Source organism: Haliaeetus leucocephalus, unplaced genomic scaffold, assembly GCF_000737465.1.
Source record: "Haliaeetus leucocephalus isolate CR32 unplaced genomic scaffold, Haliaeetus_leucocephalus-4.0 Scaffold92, whole genome shotgun sequence".
NCBI lineage: Eukaryota > Metazoa > Chordata > Aves > Accipitriformes > Accipitridae > Haliaeetus > Haliaeetus leucocephalus.
The window spans coordinates 5,699,289-5,720,973 of NW_010972528.1; the positions used below are offsets into that span (position 1 = coordinate 5,699,289).

A 21,685-nucleotide genomic window follows, 5' to 3' on the forward strand; every position below is an offset into this window, starting at 1 on the left:
TCCTTATAACCCTTAACTTTATACAACCGTATTTGCATATAGTTTAGCTGATAGTGGGACATTTTTTCCCCTTCTGGTTCAAAGTGATTAAAAATAAACCCAATACATTATGTTCAAGTCTACATCAACCTTCATTACTTGGAACTGTAATTGCCTTATTACATAGAAAGAATCACTAGAATGGTAACCAAACTCACTTGACCATAATTAGGAAAATACTTTATTTCATAAATCTGATATAAATTAGGTTTTAGCCACAAGATTTAGGATTTGTTTTGTGGGATAAGGATGGGAAGTAATGGTATTGTTGACATACTCCATCAGCAAACTAAGTTACTAACTGTTTGTAAAACTTTGGCTATTTCATAAATGCATCCTAGTTAAATAAAAGTGCTATATTACAAAGGGCAAAATATTAAATATGAAATACTTTTTTTTTTTCATGATGAAGAATTGCTACCCCCTTCTCTTGGCAGTTTTTAATTTTCACTATTGCTAAGACACTGCATGAAGGGCCAAATATCAGAATACTATTTGGGAAAATACGTAACCAGCACAATCCAAATGGTACTTGTATAATTGTGTAATTACATGTAATACTGCTTCTAATCATGGGGCTAGTTATTTTGCACATAGAAACTTATATTTCATTGGTAAAGTTCTTGATAAAAAACAACACAGTTGTTTTACTGTACAAGCAAGCAACAGAACTATATCAAAATATACAGTTTTTGTTTTTTATTTTTAAATTTATCCCTTTGTAAAGCTTTTTCAATGACTTCTACTAGTACCTGTATCTATTTTCTCTTAACACTTGCCTATTCTTGGACCACAAACGATGTAACCAAGGTCAACTGAATTATCAGTCAGTTCAGAACTTCTGTAAATGTGAATCTGGGCCTCAACTGTGTCAGAGTAATAGCAGCTTAAGAAGAAGGAGGAATCATATCACACATCAAATATTAGACAGATTTTATATAGCAAAGGGTTCTAAGGATTTGGACTTAAGCAGATGCCTTACGCCCTGTTACTGTGGTTTCTAGGAATAATTTGTCTTTCTTACTATTCAAAGTGCTTTTTCTTTAGTGGGTAACTCAGCATAATATATGAAGTGATATCCCAATAATGATTTTGGGTAATATTAATATTTAGTCAGATTTAAATCTGCAGAGAAGTTTAAACTCAAAAGGAGTTCAAAACTATCTATACTTTATTTGCCATTTATTAACTGGTAACTCCAGGAGGTTTTATGACATAAAACACAAATAGAAATCTACACAAACAAAGCAAACAAACAATTTTTACATGAAGTATGCAGTGTTGAAAGGTCTTTTCAGTGGCACTTTATGACAGTTTGCCTATTCTGAGTCTTGGGGAAACTACTCCTCATTTTGGGACTTTTAATTCTGCAGAGGGAGCCCAAAACCTTGCAAGGTGTAAACTAAATAGATCTACATGGTGCCAAGTAGCATGAGATAAGACAGTTTTTGCTTTAATTTCCCCTTATTGCTGTCAAAGAGAACAGTTATAATAAGGGCAAAAAAACCACCAACAGTCATATCTCAAATAACTCAGATGTTAACATGATATACAGGATGTCTTTAGAAAACAAAACAAAACCTGAAAACAAGTAATAGAAACCAATGTAAACTTCCTAAACTAACTCAGCTGAGGTAACAGGTAGCCAGTTTAATTGGCTGATTGGGAAAAATTTATCTTCTTTTAAACACACTTGTACCTGAATTGGAAACAGCAGTGCATCACAACACTAGAGCATTTTCATGTAATTAAAGCAATGGATGGTGATGTAGATTCTACAGCTTTCATGACATTCATTAGCTGCCCAAATTATTGCTGAGTTTTGATCTGTAAATTATAAGTGTCAAGGAGGCTGTAAAACTATATTCAAATTAAATCAATAATATGCATAAAGTATTCTGTGTTCACTGCAAATATATTAAATATACAGCTCTTACTTGAGCATTATTTTCATAAAATTAACCCCCCAACAAAATTATAATGCCTTTTGTTGTAATTTTACACCATTGTGTATTTGATAGTACATACAAGTTCAGAAACTTATGAACTTCAAGAAATATTACATGCAAAACGTCTCTGAAAGCAGTTTGCACTTCTAAACAAATACTGAAATGTTCTGTCAGTAAATCATTGATGCACTCAACACTGGGTTATTTACAATGAAATAATTAAAGAATAAATTCAAAATCAGTTTATAATTTAAGTGCAGAGTCTGGGGTCAGTCTTCATCGCTAGAATCTGAATCCTCAGATGAAGACGATGTACTATCAGATCCAGATGAAGCATCTGCTTTCTCTGAACCCTCATCTGTGCTGTTTTCATTGTGAGAGCTTGGCTCTGTTCCCCCTTTGTCTTCCTGATCTCTAACCCTAGAATTTTCCTCCTTTTCTTCTGTGGGCTTGGCTGAGCCTGTGTCATTGCTTTCACTGTTCTGTACATCAAAAATATTAGACTGAGACAAAGCTGGGATATGAAGATTAAGGCCTGGAGTGAGAAGCATCCCTGGGTAAAGTATGTTGGACAAAAGTAATGGGTTAAGAGAGAGAGGATTGGCAGCTGCAGCAGCAGAGGATGTTGAAGGAGAACTTGAAACAGAGTTTTCACCACCAGTATCTGTATTTTGGTCTTCTGTCCTTTCTTTCTTTTTATCTGCCTCCTTTGAATCGCTTCCCTTTTTTTCCTCTGAAATAGATTCTGTAGACTTTGTTAGAAGTCCTCCCATGCCCAGCAAGTTTGGTAATCCAGCCATCCCTGACAGCAGCATGGGGAACATGGCAGCCATGTTCTTCGCTTCTCCTCCAGTAGTTAAGCCAGCTGGCATTCCCATTAATCCTGCTGTTACTTGCAGCGACTGCAGGTTTTGCAGGTTTTGTTGTAAGGCCTGAAGACTAGGCAGATCCACTCCTGGAAGCAATCCGTTAGCTAGCAGAGGGTTAACTGATACACTTGCAGCGGTGGCAGCTGCTGCAGCTGCTGTTGCCTTAGCAATCTCACTTTTGGGGCGCCTTCCCCTCCGGCTTACTTCTTCCCGCACAACAGGTCCAGTGAGAATACGGTCAAACATACCTTCTGGAAGAAATCCCTGCAAGAGACACATTGGGTATTTTTAGTATTTTGAGAGCTTAAGGATGGAAAAGTACAAGCAAACAGAAGCCCCAAGCATACAGTAACAGTGTCAAAGATTATTCTGGCATGTTAGCACAGCAGCTTGATCTCCAGACAACTCACTGGAATTTGTGGTGACTTTGTGCTATCACATCTCAAATGTCTAAAGGTCCATTTCCACAGTGAGGACTACACAGGTATCTTCTCAGACCTTCTGCTAACTCAACCCTAGGGGTTTGTTTGCAAATCAAGCCAAACATAGCTAATTATAAGAGCAATCTCAATTTAAGATCTAAACCAGCACTGCTTTGCAATATTACCACATTCCAATCATGACAGTTTAATTAAAAAAAAATTAGTTACTCAATTTGAAGTTAAATACAAATGTGTGATTGCACACAAACCAACAATCTCCAAGCCCTTTTTATTATTGCCAGTGTCTGTTTAATGTCCTCACAGTTCACTTTATCCTTAAACCTAAGAATAAACAGTAAAGACTCAAGTTCAAGTAAAATGAAATTCAGAGCACTTCTTTTTGGGGCTTGCACAGTATTACTTCACCTCTGTAAGCACTCCTACCTCATGAGGAAGAAAGAATTGCAATGGACATTAATATTCTCTTTGAAATGCATTGTCTTGAAAATTCCTCTTAAAAAAAGCAGTCATTAAGATCCAACTATTACTCACCTCCACACTACAATGGTCTTTTTTTCCCCAGCAAATATCTTTAAACTACTCTAATACAACCAGAGGCATTCAGAACTCATGCTCTGTTGTTCTGTCCTGTGGATAACCACTAAATTCTGAAAGTAATTCTGCTATTATTTATACCTTTACTCACTGCAGTCTAACCCTGTTCCTAGTTACCTATTTTTCTATCAGAATGTCCCACAAGGGTACTGGAGAGATTGGCACTTAGAACTTCACAGAAAGATTACAAGTTCTGTTGACAATGAACTAGAAAAAAAAATTAACTTCGTAATTTCTTTGCCAGAGGCTGAAGATGCAGTATAAATAAAATACGCTTCTGACAAGTTATAGTCGGTGAGAAAATAGACTTCGCAAGAATATTGACAAAGCCATCCTCACTTCTGTTAGACACATGGAATGGAAGAGTAACTGGGTTACTCAGAAACCATTCTTTATTATACAACACAACTTTTTGAAGTTCAGAATGTGTCCTTATCTTCAAGGCAAACAGGGAATGAACTCAGGACCATACACCATACTTGAACCAGTGACACTTAAAAGAAAAGAGATACCAGCTATATAGTAGTTCCTGTAATGAAAATGTATGCCTGGTGTCTTGTTGGAACTGTGGACGAAGTCTGTCAAAACACTTTCTTCTTTTAAATTTAATGAAGTACAAACCTCAAACACACTGAATGCATCTTGCTGCCAAGTAAGAAGCTGGCTCAGGACTACCAGGGAAATCTTATCACTAACTTTGCTGGTAATCCATACAGAAGGAATACATGAGCAACACTGAAGTCATGCAGACCTACTCCAAAAAATACATTAATATATTAACCTTGTTCCCTCCACTGGAATCTCAATGCTAGTTTTTAGCTAAAAAATCAAAACCTCTAAGAAATAAAAAATAGAAATTCTAAGTAGTAGAAGATAGCTATATTAATACTTGATTAAAAGTTTGATTGAGGATAGTATTTCTTAAAGGTACACACTGAAAGTAAATTAATTAAAAAGTAAAAGAAATGTTTAAAATTATATTTCTCTTCCTAACTATAAGAATAAGAAAGTATTCTGTGGGCTAAAACCTTTCCAAAAAACTTCAAGGCTACATTTATGAGAGAAAGAAGTCACAGTACTATCACACCTTCAACCAAATCTCTAATTGGGGATTGCCAGCCACTGTCCCTCCCTTCCTCCTACTCACAGCTGTGTCAGCAAACCAAGTTACAGAACTGAGCTGGCAGAAGAAAAGCTAAAATTGACCCACATTCCACATTTAATATAATACCAGAAATGAAAAGCATGCCTTTTGGCATGCTTTTTTTCCTCCTGTTTGCCTTGTTTGTTTTTATGATACATTTGATGTCATAGTTATCTTATTCTGCAAATACTCACAGACTGTTTTACAACTTCTCCCCATTCAGGAGCCACTCCATACTCTGGATTTTCTTTCAAGAACCTGCACAGATCCTTCAGAGGGGGAGCAAACGCACCCCCTACCTGAGAAGCAGAAGATAGAAGTCAGGAAATACTTCTCATTTGGTAAGAAAAAGGCAACATTCATACCTGACACTTTCATTTTTGCCTTTTATATAAAACAATACAAATAAAATCTCACTTTAAATTATCAAGGAGTATGACAGAGCTTTTGACTGATTCCTCGCAGCATATATGAGATACTCTTGATTTGTTCTAAATCTACTAAACTCAAACTCATCTATTAAACTCATACTTTGCAACTTCAATATTTGACATTCCTACTAATGTTTAATATCAGAGTTTATTTAGACACACAATGAATGGAAGAGCAACCACATGAATAGAGAACAATAGCGGTCCACACATTACCAAGAAGGTTGTAACTACAATCTTGTTAAACTCTTCCTTTATACACTAAATCAGTTTTATTCTATCACCTCAGTCAACTTCTAAAAATACTTCCATTAAGAGACTCTGCTTCTCTTGTGAAATTTATTTCTTGTATTTTCTTCATGCAAAAAAGGACAAGATTGCTAGACAGCATGTCCTAATAAAATCATATAAGCAGGAAAGTAAGCTTTCAAATTAATCAGAGGTATTACTCAGATCCAGAAACAAAGACGAAATGGTATAAAGTAGAAAGAAAAAAAGAATTCCAGTTTCTGCTCAACTTTCTCTATAAACTGCAACTTAAACTAACATTTTCTAGGCTACTTTTGATCCCCTCACCCCCTGCTACTAAATGGGTAACTGAACTGAAAAAGAAAATGAGACAAAATGAGTTTGGTGATGCAGAGGAGTCAGGGACAGGTTATAAATGGGAAAACTGAAGTTAATACACGTCTCAACTATGGTGTGGAAATTTATTACAGAAAAAAAAGCCATCATGAAAACACAGGCTTTTACAGTAAGCACAGATCAAATCTCTCACTCCTTGATCATCAACTTTGAAAAAATTCCTCAGGGCACAGCTTGCTATAGAGCAGCCAAGGGTCTGTTTTTCAAGAGACTAGCAACCATACAGGTTCCTCTTTAGAGCTGCTGTCTCAATGCACTGAAGAGATGAAAGACTCTCAGATTCTGCCTCACTCTTCTCTACAGATGCACAAAGCTTCTGACCTTAATATAGCAGCATAAAAAAAATTCCTGGTTTCCTTGCAACTGGTCTCTAACAAAAAGAAAAGCTAGCAGTATCACAAGAGAAAATGCTCCATACATTGACATAATACCTCAAAGACTCCCTACTGGACTGCTGCTCTGGTACTACACTGACATTCAAAGACACCATCCCACATATCTGTCCAAATTTGTTCAATAAACAGTAATGTTCTGCATGCTTTTCTTGAATATTGCCTTTAGCCTTCCCCAAAGCTTATTCAAACGCATTATGCATTTCCCAAACTTCGATCACCTGTCCAAAAACTTGATTTCAACACCTGGTCTCCCATCTTCCAGTGTTGGGATTTCATAGAAGAATTCCCCTTCTACTTTTGTTCCCCTGTTACGCTACTGTTTAATCTAGCAATGTGATTTACAACGGATATATACTGGTGAACCATAAAGGTCAACTGCCAGAGATAACTGAAAAAAAGAAAAAAAAAGCAAAATAATCCAGTACACAGGATTTAAGCAAATCCAATGGACAAGTTTCTATGCAGGACACACTACCAATATAATTTTAATCATGTCAGAAGTAGTAATGAGATGTACACAAAATTTAGAACTTCTGAAATGTTGCTGCTCCGATCAGAACAACATGTATTTCAGTGGCCATGCCTCTGTATTAGTCAACAGCACAAATACTGAAACATATTGAGCGTTCAATTCTATATAAACATAAACCACAGGGCAAGTTTCTAGCTATATCTTACATATTTTCACAGTTGCAAAACGGTTACTAGAAGATTCTCATTGACTTTCTTGCTCTGTTCCAAAACCTTAAAACAAAAACCTTTTGTTTACACACAGTATTTTAGCAAGTGTAGTGTATAGAGTTCTTCATTTCAGGTAACTATTCGTTTCGGTAACATCAGAATGGGAACAGTATTATGAATACCTTTCTTGCATTTCTTCTATTTATGAGCTGAACACGTTCTTCCCCAGTCAAACTATTAACGTCCAGTTTATTAGGGTTTCGACAACGGTGTCTTTTTTGTTTGGGCCTCCCATCATGCAACTGCATCCTCTGTTATAAAGTAATTAAAAAGGCATTTAACTTTCCGATATAACTGTTTTAAAAATTGTAAGATATCTGTGCATTCTCTTGAGTCAGGCATTCATTTGAAGTCATCTTCAATTTCACAAGTATTTTAGTAACAATCCTAATTTACTAATCACAGTTATACAATAAGCAGACCAATAAACAGCACTAAATCCTCTTTCTGATGCCTCTACACAGTGCTTTAACTATCAGGAATGTTGCTACTGTTTTGTATTATAACATCTTTATGGAGAAATAAGGTTGTTATTCCAGATGTCATACATATGATTTTCTTACATCATGTTCAACATTAACAACTCTCAAATTCAGAGGTAACATAATGAGAACATCATACCCACAAACAAACATCACTACCATAGCACTGTAATGTAGGTATGAGATGCATCTCACAGTAAAGTGTTTAATCCTCTCGCACATCACAAAATACACTGTTACACATTTTCAGCTCACATCATCAGTATCATGGTAATAAGAGTTTTCTTATCTGAGATAGTTTTTTTAATCTTAGGTGAAATTAGACAAAGATCAAATGTCTTTGCTTAGTATTGCTTTGCTTAGCAATTACGTTTGTGAGGGAAAAGGAAGGCTTGCGGAGTTAAAATTATGTAAACAGAAACGGACTTTTCCTTTTTCCTAAACAAAACAGAAGAACAAAGAAGGAATAATTCCCTGTAAAATAGAATAAAATTCCAAATATATTTTATAAGAAATGTTCTAATATTTAGCTTAAGCACAGCTGAAAGGAATACTCACAGGAATACAAGCTCCTGAATCTTCAACATATCCAGGATGTTCTTTAAGCCACCTTTCTAAATCTTTTCTTTTGGGGGCATCATCACCTGCAAGCCTTGTTCCATCTTTTAGGTTAATAACAGGAACTGGACTCTCTGCATCAAGCATGCCTTGGGACTGCGTGTAAGTGAGTGCTGGGTTTATTCCTGCAGCAACTTGACAGGAGTTAATACCTGGATTAACCTGGAGAAATTAAAAACATTTGATTAAGTTCTCCACAGAAAACAAACCATCACAATTATTTCATATATAATACAATGAAGGCCACAGTCCTGCAGATCCTTATGCACACACTCAAGGACTCAGTAAGACTACTCATGCCATAGATAACTCCCTTTAAGTCACTGTATCATCAGATCCTGTAACAGATGTTACAGTAAAGGATGTCAGAAAGTATTGCTAGGTCAAATATCAAGTTTGTAATAGTATGTTGTTAATTACAGTTCATCAAAACTAGAATTAAATTTATTTTTAATAATAGTTATCAATATTGTATATATCTAATATTTAGTAAAACTATACCAGTTCTCATTTGTGTAGTCATAAACTGTCAGTGAAATTTTTCACCAAAAAACCCCAAACCCAACAGTTCTGAGTAAGGAAGTGCTGTATCTCGACAGACAGTTATGCTCAGTTAAGGGACTAACAGTAATTTTGACCTTTTTTTGGATAAAAAAAAAAAATCAAGTTTACTTACATGATTAGGCTGTTTATTTCTATTTATGAAGAGGACATCAACTCCCTCCACATTCTTCCTTCTTCCTCTTCTCTTTTTGACTACAGGCTGACTGTCAACTATGACTCCATTGGCACTGGCTGTTAAGTGACTGGAAGTACCTAATTAATGATGCAATAAAATTAGTGTCAGATGCTTCAGCTGTTTATAACAAAAAACATGTCTGAATAAAAAAGGAAATAAAATTACTTGAAATAGTGCAAGTGCGTGTAATTTCTACATGTAATATCTAACAGAAATTGCCTATTGTTTTATGACTGTTTAAAACACTATTAGTATCAGGATCTGAAAAGCCACTCTACTATGAAAGCTTCCTATTACTGCCCCTTACCCCCTCCAAATAAATCTGTACAGGGAGGAGAGCTGTTAAGAACTTCTGACATTACACAGAGACACGCACACACACAGACACGCACACACACAGGCAGACATCCCTAAATAAACGTTTATAACAAGACCTTAATGGTATGTTGCAAAGGAAGAAGAAAGTACAAAATGCAAGTGAAGGCTAGTATTTTTTTTTTTAAAGGGAATGTTCTCATCCATGTATGTATGCAATCTCAATGAATTGCAGTCATTTAATCAGATGCTGGTGAAATCGAGCACCTAATTATAATAATTGCAAATATTTTAATCCAAATTTTAACTGCTTAATTTAGGCTTGTTTTTACTTGTCAGTGTACACCTACTGGTTTTTTGGGTTTTTTTTTTTAAGAAAATAACTTTAATTTTTTGGCTGTAAGTCAAAAATTGGTTCTAGATTATTATCCTCCACTGTTTCTTTACATTAGACACAGGAAAGAATATGAAGAATGCAAACTGACAGAGACCGAAATCTAGAACTCTTCATCTTTCTTAGAAACTAGCCACAATAAGTTCCGAGTTACATGGATTACTGTCAGTGAACAGTGATGGACATTGCAATTATTAAAATCTTCTTGTGGGGGTGTTTCTAATATGTAATGGCATCCTTCTAATAAATGAATATTACAGTAACTGATGCTGTGAGAGAGTATTCATGTGGTCCAACCTCGTGCCTTAACTTAGGTGCCTGGTTTCCTTAACACACTGGAGAGAATTGCCCCAAGACTGCAGTTTAGAACAAGTAACACTGCAAACATCTCTCTCCACTGCCTATACATGGAGACCGACAGAAGAACCCAGAAAGTAAGATTTAATACTAATCCCTTATGCCCTCTAACATTTTATGTACCTGATTTGGGAAGTGATTTTGGGAAGTTGACAAGGCTGGTTTCTGAAGCATTCTGGAGTTCACGTAGCCGAGCCAGGTATTGCTGCTGTCCCAGTGCACCTTCCTCGCTTTCAAATGGCCTTTTCTGAGACAGTCCCTGCTTCTGAAAAGTCAATTTCAAACCACCTTCCTGTTAAATAAATGCTAGGGTTAGAAGAGTCTCTTCTGAAGCAGAAACGACTACTTCATAATCAGGATTCTCACATACAGTTACTCCAGAAGAATTGAGGAAAAATGAAAACATTGTGTTAGACCTTAAAACAAGTCTTGCTTCTTGTCCATGTAAAGAACAAATCTCAACAGAAATGTCATGGAATTGCTTATATGCATATAAATTTTGAATTATCTACTATCTTAACTGAAAAAATCCAGACACTGAACAGCTGTCGACCTTCCTAAAGAAATGTGAAACCCAATTACAAGAGGAATTTTTCATACATTTTTGTGTGCTACAAACATGTCTCAAACTACAGACAAGAAAAATGTTTGAAGCTTCTAGCCTGCATTTAAACTGGGAAATTTACCTATAACCTCTAAAAGGCCATGAAATAATAAAGTGCTTGCTGGATAGGACATGCTGAAATGTTTAAAACACCAAACAACAGAAATACCTTTTCTTACTAACAAGATTTCTTAGAAACAGCATAAAACAGGCTTCTCTGAAGAAGCACCAGAATGGTAAAATTTAATTTCAGAGAGAGAAATAACGATTCCTTCCAGTGGCTTATGCAAATTAAAAAAGAAAAAACTAACCCCCCCACCCTACCCCCCCCACCCAAAAAACCCCAAACCCCAAACCCAAACACTCAATGCCCAGAAGCAGCAGACCCAAATACCCACAAACAAGTGTGTGAAGGAAGTGAGAGTGAGAGCAGGCAGCCACTTGCAGGTAAAGCATGCCTCACACCGCAATCGCAATCAGGTCCTAGGGCAATAAAAATAAACATACGTCATTGATTTTCACTGTAAACTCCTTTTCTCGTACATGCTTCTTCACCTTTGACATCTGTGGTGATTGATCATATTCTTCTTTAACACCTGCAAGAGGGGGTGTTGGTGCGCTGGGCTCACTGTAATCTGCAGCTGCACCGGGGCTATCCAGAAGCTTGGTTGTGTAGAAAGATGCCACCGTATTGCTGTCATAGCTCCTTCTTGCTGAAGGCCATTTACCTTTCAACACTGTTTGACAAATACTGTCAAGTCGATTAATCATAACTCGATCCTAAAAAACAAGAGAAAATATTTTTGTAAGAGTAATGCTTACCAACACTGTACACATTACATTTATGTATTATCTTCTAATTCTAAAAGGAAGAGAAATAACAACTTTTTAATCACTGGACTTGGACTTAAAAGATTTCTAAGTTCCTGGACTTGTACCGATTCCCTGTAAAACTATGTGAAAGCCATCTCTGTACTTAATTGCAGCACCGTAACATACCCGTCAAACAGCATTTATAAAAGGAAATCTACAGACTTTTATTCACATCTCATTTTAGCTTTTGAAACCACATTATTACTCATTCACACTCTTTAGATGCCACACACAAATCCAACTTCACACACCTGCATAATACATAAATCTCAAGTCCCAGTACAATCAGCTAAGTACATGTAGACTCCAGAAACTACCAGGTTTTCTGATAATTTCAGAGAGCAGTTATTTGTCAAATAAAAAATGTGAACGCTAAAATTAACTGTTCTGGAAGCAAACATTTTTTTACCAAGTTCAAGACCGTCCCCTATATTTAAAAAAAGTCTGATTTTGTACACTCCAAATATCTTATTTCACAATCTGCCAAGCACCTGTGATATGAAAGTTATACTCCCCTTCTCAAAATGAACATTCAAAAATTCTGAAAGGTAGTATTTATATTTAAAAACATCTTCAAGGAGCAAACGTAATAACAACTAAAAGCTCCTGAACTTCAGATCCTACATCTCTTTTCCCCATTTCATCAACCTTTTGTCTCCTGCATTGCTCTCCTTTTCAGACTTTCCTCAACTGCTTGACCTTGAAGCTTTTACTTCATTACAACCTTGTGATCTGGTTCTGAATTTTCAAGCTGATTGCCAACTTTGAAATAGTTTTTTTATTGGAACGCCAGTGTACTTTTTTTTATATAGAGCATATGCCTAGCAACACACTAAACATGATAAAACATGCTAAAATTTCTTTAGAACTATTGAAAAATATAAGCATCAAAAGAAGTCATAGAAGTTAACATTATATGGGGTTTCCTACACTTAAAAAAAAGTCACGCACGAAAATCTCCAAGTGTAACACTGACTATAAAAGCAAGTAGATTTTTCAGACCCAGAAAATGTCCGAAACAGTCTCATTTTCCTTATACATCAGGACAGAAATCTATTCAAAAGTATGTCTCAGTCGAAGTTTATGTAGTGAGCTGGCATTCCAGCAATTCACAATTTTTGCTTCATCTTCTTAGTTAAGCTAGCAATTGAAAGCGTCAGAAACTGCTCTGTGGTCTTCCAAGCTGTGTCAGCCATAGAAATTCAGATATGACTAAAGAGCTTAAAAATATTCAGTATTTATTTCAAACAAGATGAATTTCCAGTCACTTGGTGTTAGTATCTTTTCAAAGTATAGTTCAGAATATCACTAATTCACATATAGAATCATATAGTTAAATTTTAACATAAAAGTTGTATTACCTCAGTGCTTCAGCCAGCCTATGCTTTAACATGACTTAGGATTTTGCAATGTAGCTGAATGAGTCCTACTACCATTAAGAAATTTGTTGTAATACTTAGCTTGACCAATTTCTTGCTCTGTTTCATTTTTTACATTCTTTTGGACTACTCTAAACAATTCCTCTCATGGACTTAAGATGATCCAAATACCTGATAAATTATCTCATCTTGATCTTAAATATGCTTCCTTTAAAGTTGTTTCCTATGTGAACATTCTCTCTTTTGCAGATACAGCTATACAAGTGATGTATAAAATGCTTTGTCATAATTTTACTGTAATCTACCATGAACAAAATTCTGTTTTTTTCCAAGATCTCCCCACAACTCAGTGGTATGGTTTTAACATACTTAATTGAATACTATTGTCACAGCCCACCTTCCCCTACAACCCTGTTTTTCAAAGTGGTATTGAAAACTTGCCTTTGGCCAGTAGGATGCAGCCAACATGTATCCACCTTGTAGGAGATAACTGGAATTTGGTGTCCCATTGTTCATCTGGAAACTGTCTTGCGTCTCATCTTGTGTTGTACTCAGAGAGGCTACACTCTCTTCATCATACGCTTTTATATGTGCGGTTCCTTCTGCTAAAGAAAACCACTAATATAATCTGATATCGTAAAGAAGTTAAACACTCATTGTAAGAGGTTCAGGTGGACAAAACACACAGAACAATGTTCAGAGAAAGTCCAAACACAAAATTTAACTGAAGAATTAATCTGTTAGATTTTTCAGGATGACTGCTGATTCTTTTCTAGGCATGTAAATTCCACACATATTCCTGTTAATATTTCAAGAGCTTAACATGTCGAATATTTAGCTATTTGAAAACAGACATGCTTCAGAGTATTCTGACAGACAGTCCTTACTTATTTTAACATATTTCCTTTGTAAGCCAACATGCACTAAAATACAGAATTAAATTGAGATGAAAAGTGTCTATCACCAGAACGTGGCAAATCTACTGGGATACTACTTAAAAAACCCACCCCTTTTCATTTACTAGATGGAATGCTGGATGTTCCATGAATGTGTTCTTGCTTGAACACGTATGTCTGCATCATTTAATTTTTTAAATTTTAATCAGAGTATTTTTTCCTAGTATCTTTCCACTGTGTGTCTGACTTTCTTATACTTCTCTCATTATTATTTTACATTGTTGTCTGGATGGAGGAAAAAGTAAGTTTCACTATGACATGGGGAAACAGTCTGAAACTTTAAAAAAAAAAAAAAAAAGGTGCTGCCTGAAAAGGTAACAGCAGCACAAGTAAGAGCATTGAGGGACAATTCTACAGAACTCAAATTTGTCCTCAACAATAGCTATGTATCAAGTCATCTGATACAATTTAGCTCTCCCTTAAAAGACATTTCAAATGTGAAAAGTATGCCAAAGATCCACAATCACTGTACAACATATGAAATAAAACCTGGGCTTCATATTAAAACACAGATGAAGTTAAGAAAACTTTCCAGCATTTAGCAGTCTCTTCAACACCAACTTGCAGCAAAACAGCCACAAAAAGAAAGGCTGACTGATTTATGAGATTTTGCAATCTGAGGATGGCACAATACTTGCCTGAACAGACTGAGCTGACAGAAATCAAGCCTAATATGTGGACTGTAGCACATGTTATAGTATCCACCATCTAGATATAAATATTTATGTCATATAAGCATTCCTTTTCTCTCACTGTTTTAATGTTTGCATACAACTGTTTCCTCTGAAAATGTCCTTCCACTGCTACAGGCAGCAGCATCTTAATAATTTGGTTTAAGTGGCATTTTACTTGCCCAGTAATCATTTTCCCAGTAAATTAACCCTACGGTTTCCATCTGTCATTTCCATAGACAAGAGGATCCACCTGATTAACACAATGCTTTTTTCCTCGAGGTACTGGAAAAAAAAATAGCTCATTTACTTATGCTGTAATCCCACTGCCTAACTTCATCCTCTTCCTTTTTCTATTACCATTTGTTATGACACAGTGGAGGAATCTTTTCACATTCTGAGTTTCAATAGAGCAAAAGTAGAGGACACTTCATAGTATCACAATAAGGAATGTATTAAATAATGATTGGTTGGTTTATTAAAAAAAATTACATCACTTTACTGATCAGAGGTTTTTGCTTCTACTTTGAAGCTTTCAGAAGTGTGTCTGTTATTTGGGCCCATGGTCTACAATTGCCTCAGTCTTTTCTAAACAAGTACCCATTTTTAATTGTTTGAAAATTTTCAGCACAAGTACACTGCTTGACCACCTCCAGTTTCTAAGAAAAAGCAGCTTATATTACTCTACAGCTTAGACAGAAGGAAGCTTGCAGATTTCATGAAAGCACAATGAGGAAGCCACAAAGACAGGTGAGCAAGGGTGGAAAAAACAAACAGGGAAACCAAAAGAACCTATATATTTAGGAAGAAAAAGAAAAAAGAAGAAGTAGTAGGGAATACACATATGCAGTATATTTCCAGAAAACATTAGCCTTTCCACTCTTCTCCCACACATGAACCACATGCACAGTAAGCTTGCTTAGGGAATCATTCTGTCAACAAATCCTAAGTACTGCATCCCAGGCATTGATATGAAGCAAAGAAAATGCTGCATCCCTGAAATTCTTCCAACTTACTTGATGAATCAAGCAAATATGTTTATTTAAGTTTACTTTTGTGGAATTTAATATCCTTTTTTAGACATTTTTCCATTAAGAATAAACTTGTTCCATTTAAGAGTTATACTGGAAAAATAAGACTACACACATACCACGTTTTTGTGCTTCCTCTTCATCACTATCACTCTCTTCAGACGATGATGACGATGACGACGACGACGATGACGACGATGAGGATGAGGATGAAGATGCTGAAGAACAAGATGAAGATGATGAAGAGCTAGAGCCTGATCGAGAGTGTGAACAAGACGAGGAAGACGAAGAGGATGAAGATGATGACCTGGAAGAACAGGATGATCTATCCGAGTCAGAGTCTGAGTCAGAGCTAGAGTCAGATCCCCTTTTGCTGACTCTCTGTTTTTTGGAAGCTGGGTTTGGAGTTAGAGGCTCTGTCCTTGCTGCCACCATGCGCCTGTCTGTTTCAGTCTTCATGCTAGGTTTGTGGTCTGTATTTTGTATTGGTGTGCCATTTTTTGGACTCAAAGGTTCAGATTTCATTATTGTCTGTGTCTCCTCTGTAGACATAGATTCCTCTTCAGAAGACTGAGGATCCTCTTTCAGATTTTCGTTTTTAGCTTTTGCGTCCTCAAAAGCATTCACTTTAGCATCTGACAATCTTGACTGAGGTGTAAGAGGAGAAGCAGATAATGCCATCTGGTACTGATGCAAGAGTGGAGTAGAAGTCCTTGAGAGTGCCACTTTATTTTGATTATAGTTCCTCTGGGCAGACATAAATGAGAGTTCAGGATCACGAAGAATATGATAATCTGTCCTGCTAACTCCGTGTTTAGCAGCTCCAATAAGTAAATCCCTGTCATGAGTCCCACACTCCCACCAGACAGGTAAGTCTGGGTTTGGCTGGCATAGTTTTAGTCGTTCAAACAGCTGTGGGTGTCTAAGAGCCTGTTCTCGCACTTTCCTTAGGAGTTCAATGCGATACAAAGTCCGAGAAGCACGCTCCTCTGTAATTGGCTGGATAAAAATGTTTGGGTCTACAAGTTCTGTATTAAAACAAAAGAAAGATGAGAATCTGGCAAAAAACCCCCACTGCAAATCAATACTAGAAGGAGATGGTTTTAATCAGTTAATATGTCTCCCCATTATAAGCTTTCAATTTTGCACTTCACACGTTTCCTTATTTCCTTCTGCCCCATTTTTGTTTTGGAACACATGAAAAAAACACCTCTTCAAGATAAGCACTGGCAACAGAAGTTAAAGATAAAACAAAGTAAAAATATATACACCTACCTTCTTTTGAGGGGAGACGACAGACTCTCCGGCACATTGACATAAAGGCATACAAGTACTTCTCTAAGCTCTCATCAGTTTTCTTATGTAGTCTAGCCATTGCTCTAAATTTGGTCCAATCAAATCGTCCCCTGTCAGGATCAAACACCACTCCAAATGTGGACACAACTCTGTAAAAGTCAGCTTCTTCTCTTCTCGTCCATCTTCATCAGCAAGAAAAAAATTGGAAATTCTGTCATTTTCCACTATTTCATGCAGCTAGCAATTATTATTTCTTCAATATTCTTTAAATAAGGATGCACTAAAAATGTGTATTTGCATGCTGCACATACCTTTGCTGTCTTTCAATCTTAGCAGCCATCTTTGGATTTAGAGCAGCTTCTTCATATGGAGGCTGCATCATATTAGTTTGTATTGGGAATGATGGCTGGATCTGCTGGGCTTGCCTGTTTTTACTTGTTCGTTGATAAGCTGTTATTAGGCGTCGAAGACGCGTTGTTAAGGCAGACTGAGTGGGCCAATAGATTTTGTCTCCTTCCATCATTTGTCCATCTGTATTAAAACAAAGTCAGAGGAAAAATAAAGAATTTAATCATTGCTGGTGCCTATGGTTCTACACGAGGCAATCTACATACATTTTATCCAAGAATTAGGGAGAATTAAACAATTCAAAAGAGATTGAATTGGCTCAGATTTTAAGTTTTATGTATTTACCTCCATCTGCTATTACTAGATCACCTGGGGATGAAACATCATCCTGTAGAAAAACAGAAGTGAAGCAAAATTTAAAATGTAGCCCTCTCCAGAGATTTAGGTTAAACTTACATCTTGCAGACAATTTGTGAATATGACAAAGAATAAAAGTAACATATATTTTGGACAAATGGCTAACAAGGCATGCAACAGGATTATACAACAATTCCCTCCCATCCCCCGCCGCCCACACAACTGCAGTAACACACGGCCTAAGTTCTATCAATTTAGAGAAATACAGAAAAATGTAATAATCTGCTCAACAAAAAGATGGAAGTATTACATTATAAGTGTTAAAAACAGCTATTAATAGGTGCCTACTATACCTCTATGTCATCTTTAAACATTGCTGGTGCTGGTTTATATTCTGGATCTTCTACATCCCTGTTAAAATTTTGACACAAAAGAACCCATCTTAGTAACATTTCAGAAGTCCTTACACTCTTTTCAATTAAGCAAAATTCATTTAAATTTAGTTAGATATACTGTATTTAGCTTTCTATTTGAAATGAGGAAAATATTTCATGGCAGCTTTGGCTTGAATCCTGCCCCCCACAATTCACTATCTCATTCAAAAATGTTCTTTATGACCACCGCTGCTAACCTCACCAATGAAACAATGAATAAAAGCAGTTCTCCCTGTCAGCAGTTATCAGTGATACTCAAATTGATCTACTGGGGTCACTGGTTAGCTACACAAGACTAATACACCAAGCTGACTGACCTGAAATCAAGTTAAATAGGTCTGTAGTACTCTGCCTCTGAAGGCTGTTGCACTTCACTGTCTAAGTAGTATTTCTAAAATAGCAACACAAGGTAGAGTCCTTGCTAACAAGTTGCTGCGTTTTTCCCTTAACTGTGAAATCCCAAACTTCAGTGGTTCTGTTACCCTGTTCCTAACTCTTTTCCACTCTGTGGGAGTAAAATCAAAGTAGTATTCTTCACAAAGATGACATCAAACTAGTATAAAACCAGTTAAAAGGAGAATGAAGTACAGCACAAAAATTCAGTCTTGTTTACTTTAAGGCCCCAAAACATTCATGCCCACTTTTAAGTGCTCATACCCATCAATATAATCATTTGCTCTCTGTTCAGCAGCAACTGCTTTTTCATCTGGCTTGCCGACCCTTTCTAAGAAGCACAGCGCTGGGTCTGCTCTGATAGTGTTGTATTTTTCATAACCTATAAGGGACAAAAAAAGTGGCACAAATTCAACTTTCAGAGTAAGCTACAAAAAAATTTAGTGTAGGGTGTTTATATTGAGGCATAGGGAAGTACACATGTAGTCATCCATATTACTCACCATGTTTAAAAACTCCAATTAGAAGGGACTTATCTGCCTCTGCATCCCACCACTCGGCAGGAACTTCAGAGTGATCTGGCTCAGGGACCCAAACATCAATTTCACTAAGGAGAATCACCAATAGCACACCAACATTAATAATATTCAGAGGAAGAAATAAATTTTTATTTTCTCTTTGTAAATTTCTACTTAATGTGGGATTTTTAAACTCCTCTCTTCAAGCACACATGTATAATATTCCATGTTCAGCAAACTAACACAAAGACTACTTTGAAGGTTGTAAAGAGTCCTAGGACTGAAATGTTTAATTTTTTAATGCACTTTGTTATTTAATAGCAAGTAACAGTTAAAAAGTGGATGGTTACACTACTAAGTTACACATCCCACACAATACAATATTGATTTATCATTACAAATGTTTCTGATAACCTAAAGAAACTGATGCATATAATTTTTCATCTCTGCATTTAATAGGACCCTAAAACCAGCAATACAAAACACCCAGACAGCTTGGTATTTTGTATTTGACAGAGACCAGTAACAGGGAAAGAATATGAAAGCAGAACCAGCATACAATATTCTTCCTCTCTCAGGAAACTCCACCAACTCCTAGCAGTTTGTGCTTGCAAAACTTAGCAAACCAAGGATTATCTGCTTTTGTGTTTAATAGCATGAGATGGACTGTTCTTCCATAAATGTTTTTAACAGCATTCTGAATCGAATTAAAACAAGCTCTTGTATCAGTGAGTTCAAGAATTTCCAAATGGTAATACTTTCATTAAAAATATAAAATAATTAATTAATGGAATGTGCAGCACATAACCAAAAGTGTTCATAAAGAGGCAGGAAAAACACGCCAATTAGAATGTAAAGTATATAATTCTATCTTTCACTCACTTTTTCAGAAAATAGTTTTACTGTATATAGCTAAACTCATAAATAGGAATCAGGATTTCCTCATGTCAAGTCCATAACAAAGTGTTTAGTAAACAGAAACATTTTTCTCACAGCCTAAGGATACAAATATTTGGTTTTAACTTCTCTTATTTACATCTAGGAAGATTTCTGAATTTTCATTTCATAGTTTACATTTAAAATAAACAAGAAAAAAAACCTCTCTATAGTTCACCTGGCATCAATTCCATCAAACACCTTTTGGAATTCATTACCAATGACTTCTTGTTTTAAGTAATACAGCATTCTTACTCGAAGCAAGACCCTAAACAAAGAAAAAAAGAAATATGAATATTAGCACTCTAAAAGCTTTCCATAGTTGTGGGTGGTTTTGTTTTGTCTTTTATAATATCACAAAGCTTTCAAGTCTTTTTTCCTAAAATATGCTTCCTTCAGTTCTAAGAGGAGATAACCTCCAACTCAGGTCATCTAACACTTTTTATTGCAATCACTTTTACAAATCATTTCATTACAAAAATTCTTTCAAAACCTAGACAAAGACCAGGGCTAGCAGAACACTCCTCACTTGCTTCATAAAATACTGCTAAGAAGAAACTGCTATTTTCCTTTTCCTACTTAGAAGATTCCTTTAGAATGAATCGAGCAGGCTGACAACGAACATCTTTCACATCACCTTCTCATTCCTTCTCACTTAGAATTTGGTGCATGACCCCAATGGCTTCTTCATGCTTTATCTCCAGTCTTGACTACAGCCATGCGTAGTTTTCAAGCAGAGTATGACAAGTTTGCTACAGAAAAATGGTTTATCTAAAACAAGCTCATTCATGATTATGAATGAGCTTTCAACAAGCCAGTAGCTCAGATTCTCAGAAACCTAGAAAACGTGCCAGGTAAACAGCATATAAGATTGAGGGGCAACAACTTTAGTGCTTTCAGTTTCTCTGCTAAGCACTCCCAAACTCTTTAGTCCTTCGGCTGCTGTAAGGCTCCCCCAAAATGCTAGATGTCTCTCCCTTTCTCTCTGTACAGACAGGAACATACAGTTTCTTTAAAAATTGTAACTATTATTTTGAATGTGAAATACTCAGTTCAGCTTCGAATACACTGCAACCTATTTATTCTAATCAAGCTAACACCATTAGAACTTCTTTCTTGATAGTGCCACAAGTATTTTAAAGTCTTCTAAGAAATGAGGAATTAGAAGAAAAAAGAATCCTTACATAGACATTCACACTTCAGCTACTGCTTACTTGTTGCAATGGTGTTTTATGTGCTTTTTGTATCCTTCATCTTGCAATAGATGTTCTGGATTGTATTTTCGAAGCCATTCTGCTTTGTGTATATCAAAAGTGCTAGCCTGGGTCTTCACTTTTTTTCCTTTTCTTCCTCTAGGCACAGGGGCTGATAAGCCTGTATAATTTAAAATATAATATAGTAACAGCAACATGTAGATACAGATCCCCATTACACTTACAGTTCCTGTATCCTATACCAGTATTGTGACCTGCGGTGTAGAAAAAATACTAGCATCACAGACTTTGGATATGATTTTTTTTCCTCTTTAAGTCTCTTAGAGTATCTCTGGAGCACATTTCACCAGCTAAGCACAAAGCAGGAGATGGGGAAAGAAAGGAGTGTGTTGTCACCTACTATGAAACAGAATAGGTTCTTATGAACTGAAATGAAAAGAAAGCTTACACAGAGTATACCAATCCATTTGGGTAAGCCATCAAATACAAAGCAAAGCAGAAATGACACTTCTTTTCCCAT

General features: G+C 36.1%; 1 protein-coding gene across 3 annotated transcripts in view; it reads right to left on the reverse strand.

Moving 5' to 3' along the window:
• Positions 1 to 442: 442 nt before the first annotated feature.
• Positions 443 to 21,685, reverse strand: part of CHD9 (chromodomain helicase DNA binding protein 9) — a 92,188-nt gene continuing 70,945 nt past the window's right edge. Inside the window, exons 25-42 of one of the 3 annotated variants that reach the window (XR_775480.1) lie at positions 21,166 to 21,325; positions 20,130 to 20,219; positions 19,001 to 19,104; positions 18,762 to 18,879; positions 18,024 to 18,081; positions 17,659 to 17,701; positions 17,277 to 17,496; positions 16,945 to 17,147; positions 15,789 to 16,697; positions 13,453 to 13,616; positions 11,267 to 11,539; positions 10,279 to 10,447; positions 9,027 to 9,166; positions 8,291 to 8,512; positions 7,373 to 7,501; positions 5,233 to 5,337; positions 1,739 to 3,121; positions 443 to 925 (exon numbers count right to left, since the gene is read on the reverse strand). Coding sequence is in view for 2 of the 3 variants with exons in the window: in XM_010584979.1 (XP_010583281.1) it covers positions 2,258 to 3,121; positions 5,233 to 5,337; positions 7,373 to 7,501; positions 8,291 to 8,512; positions 9,027 to 9,166; positions 10,279 to 10,447; positions 11,267 to 11,539; positions 13,453 to 13,616; positions 15,789 to 16,697; positions 16,945 to 17,147; positions 17,277 to 17,496; positions 17,659 to 17,701; positions 18,024 to 18,081; positions 18,762 to 18,879; positions 19,001 to 19,104; positions 20,130 to 20,219; positions 21,166 to 21,325 (3,971 nt within the window). In the remaining variant the exon portion in view is untranslated. Of the gene's footprint in view, positions 3,122 to 5,232; positions 5,338 to 7,372; positions 7,502 to 8,290; positions 8,513 to 9,026; positions 9,167 to 10,278; positions 10,448 to 11,266; positions 11,540 to 13,452; positions 13,617 to 15,788; positions 16,698 to 16,944; positions 17,148 to 17,276; positions 17,497 to 17,658; positions 17,702 to 18,023; positions 18,082 to 18,761; positions 18,880 to 19,000; positions 19,105 to 20,129; positions 20,220 to 21,165; positions 21,326 to 21,685 lie in introns of all 3 variants that reach the window. The other 2 variants (XM_010584991.1, XM_010584979.1) reach the window with 2 other exon arrangements.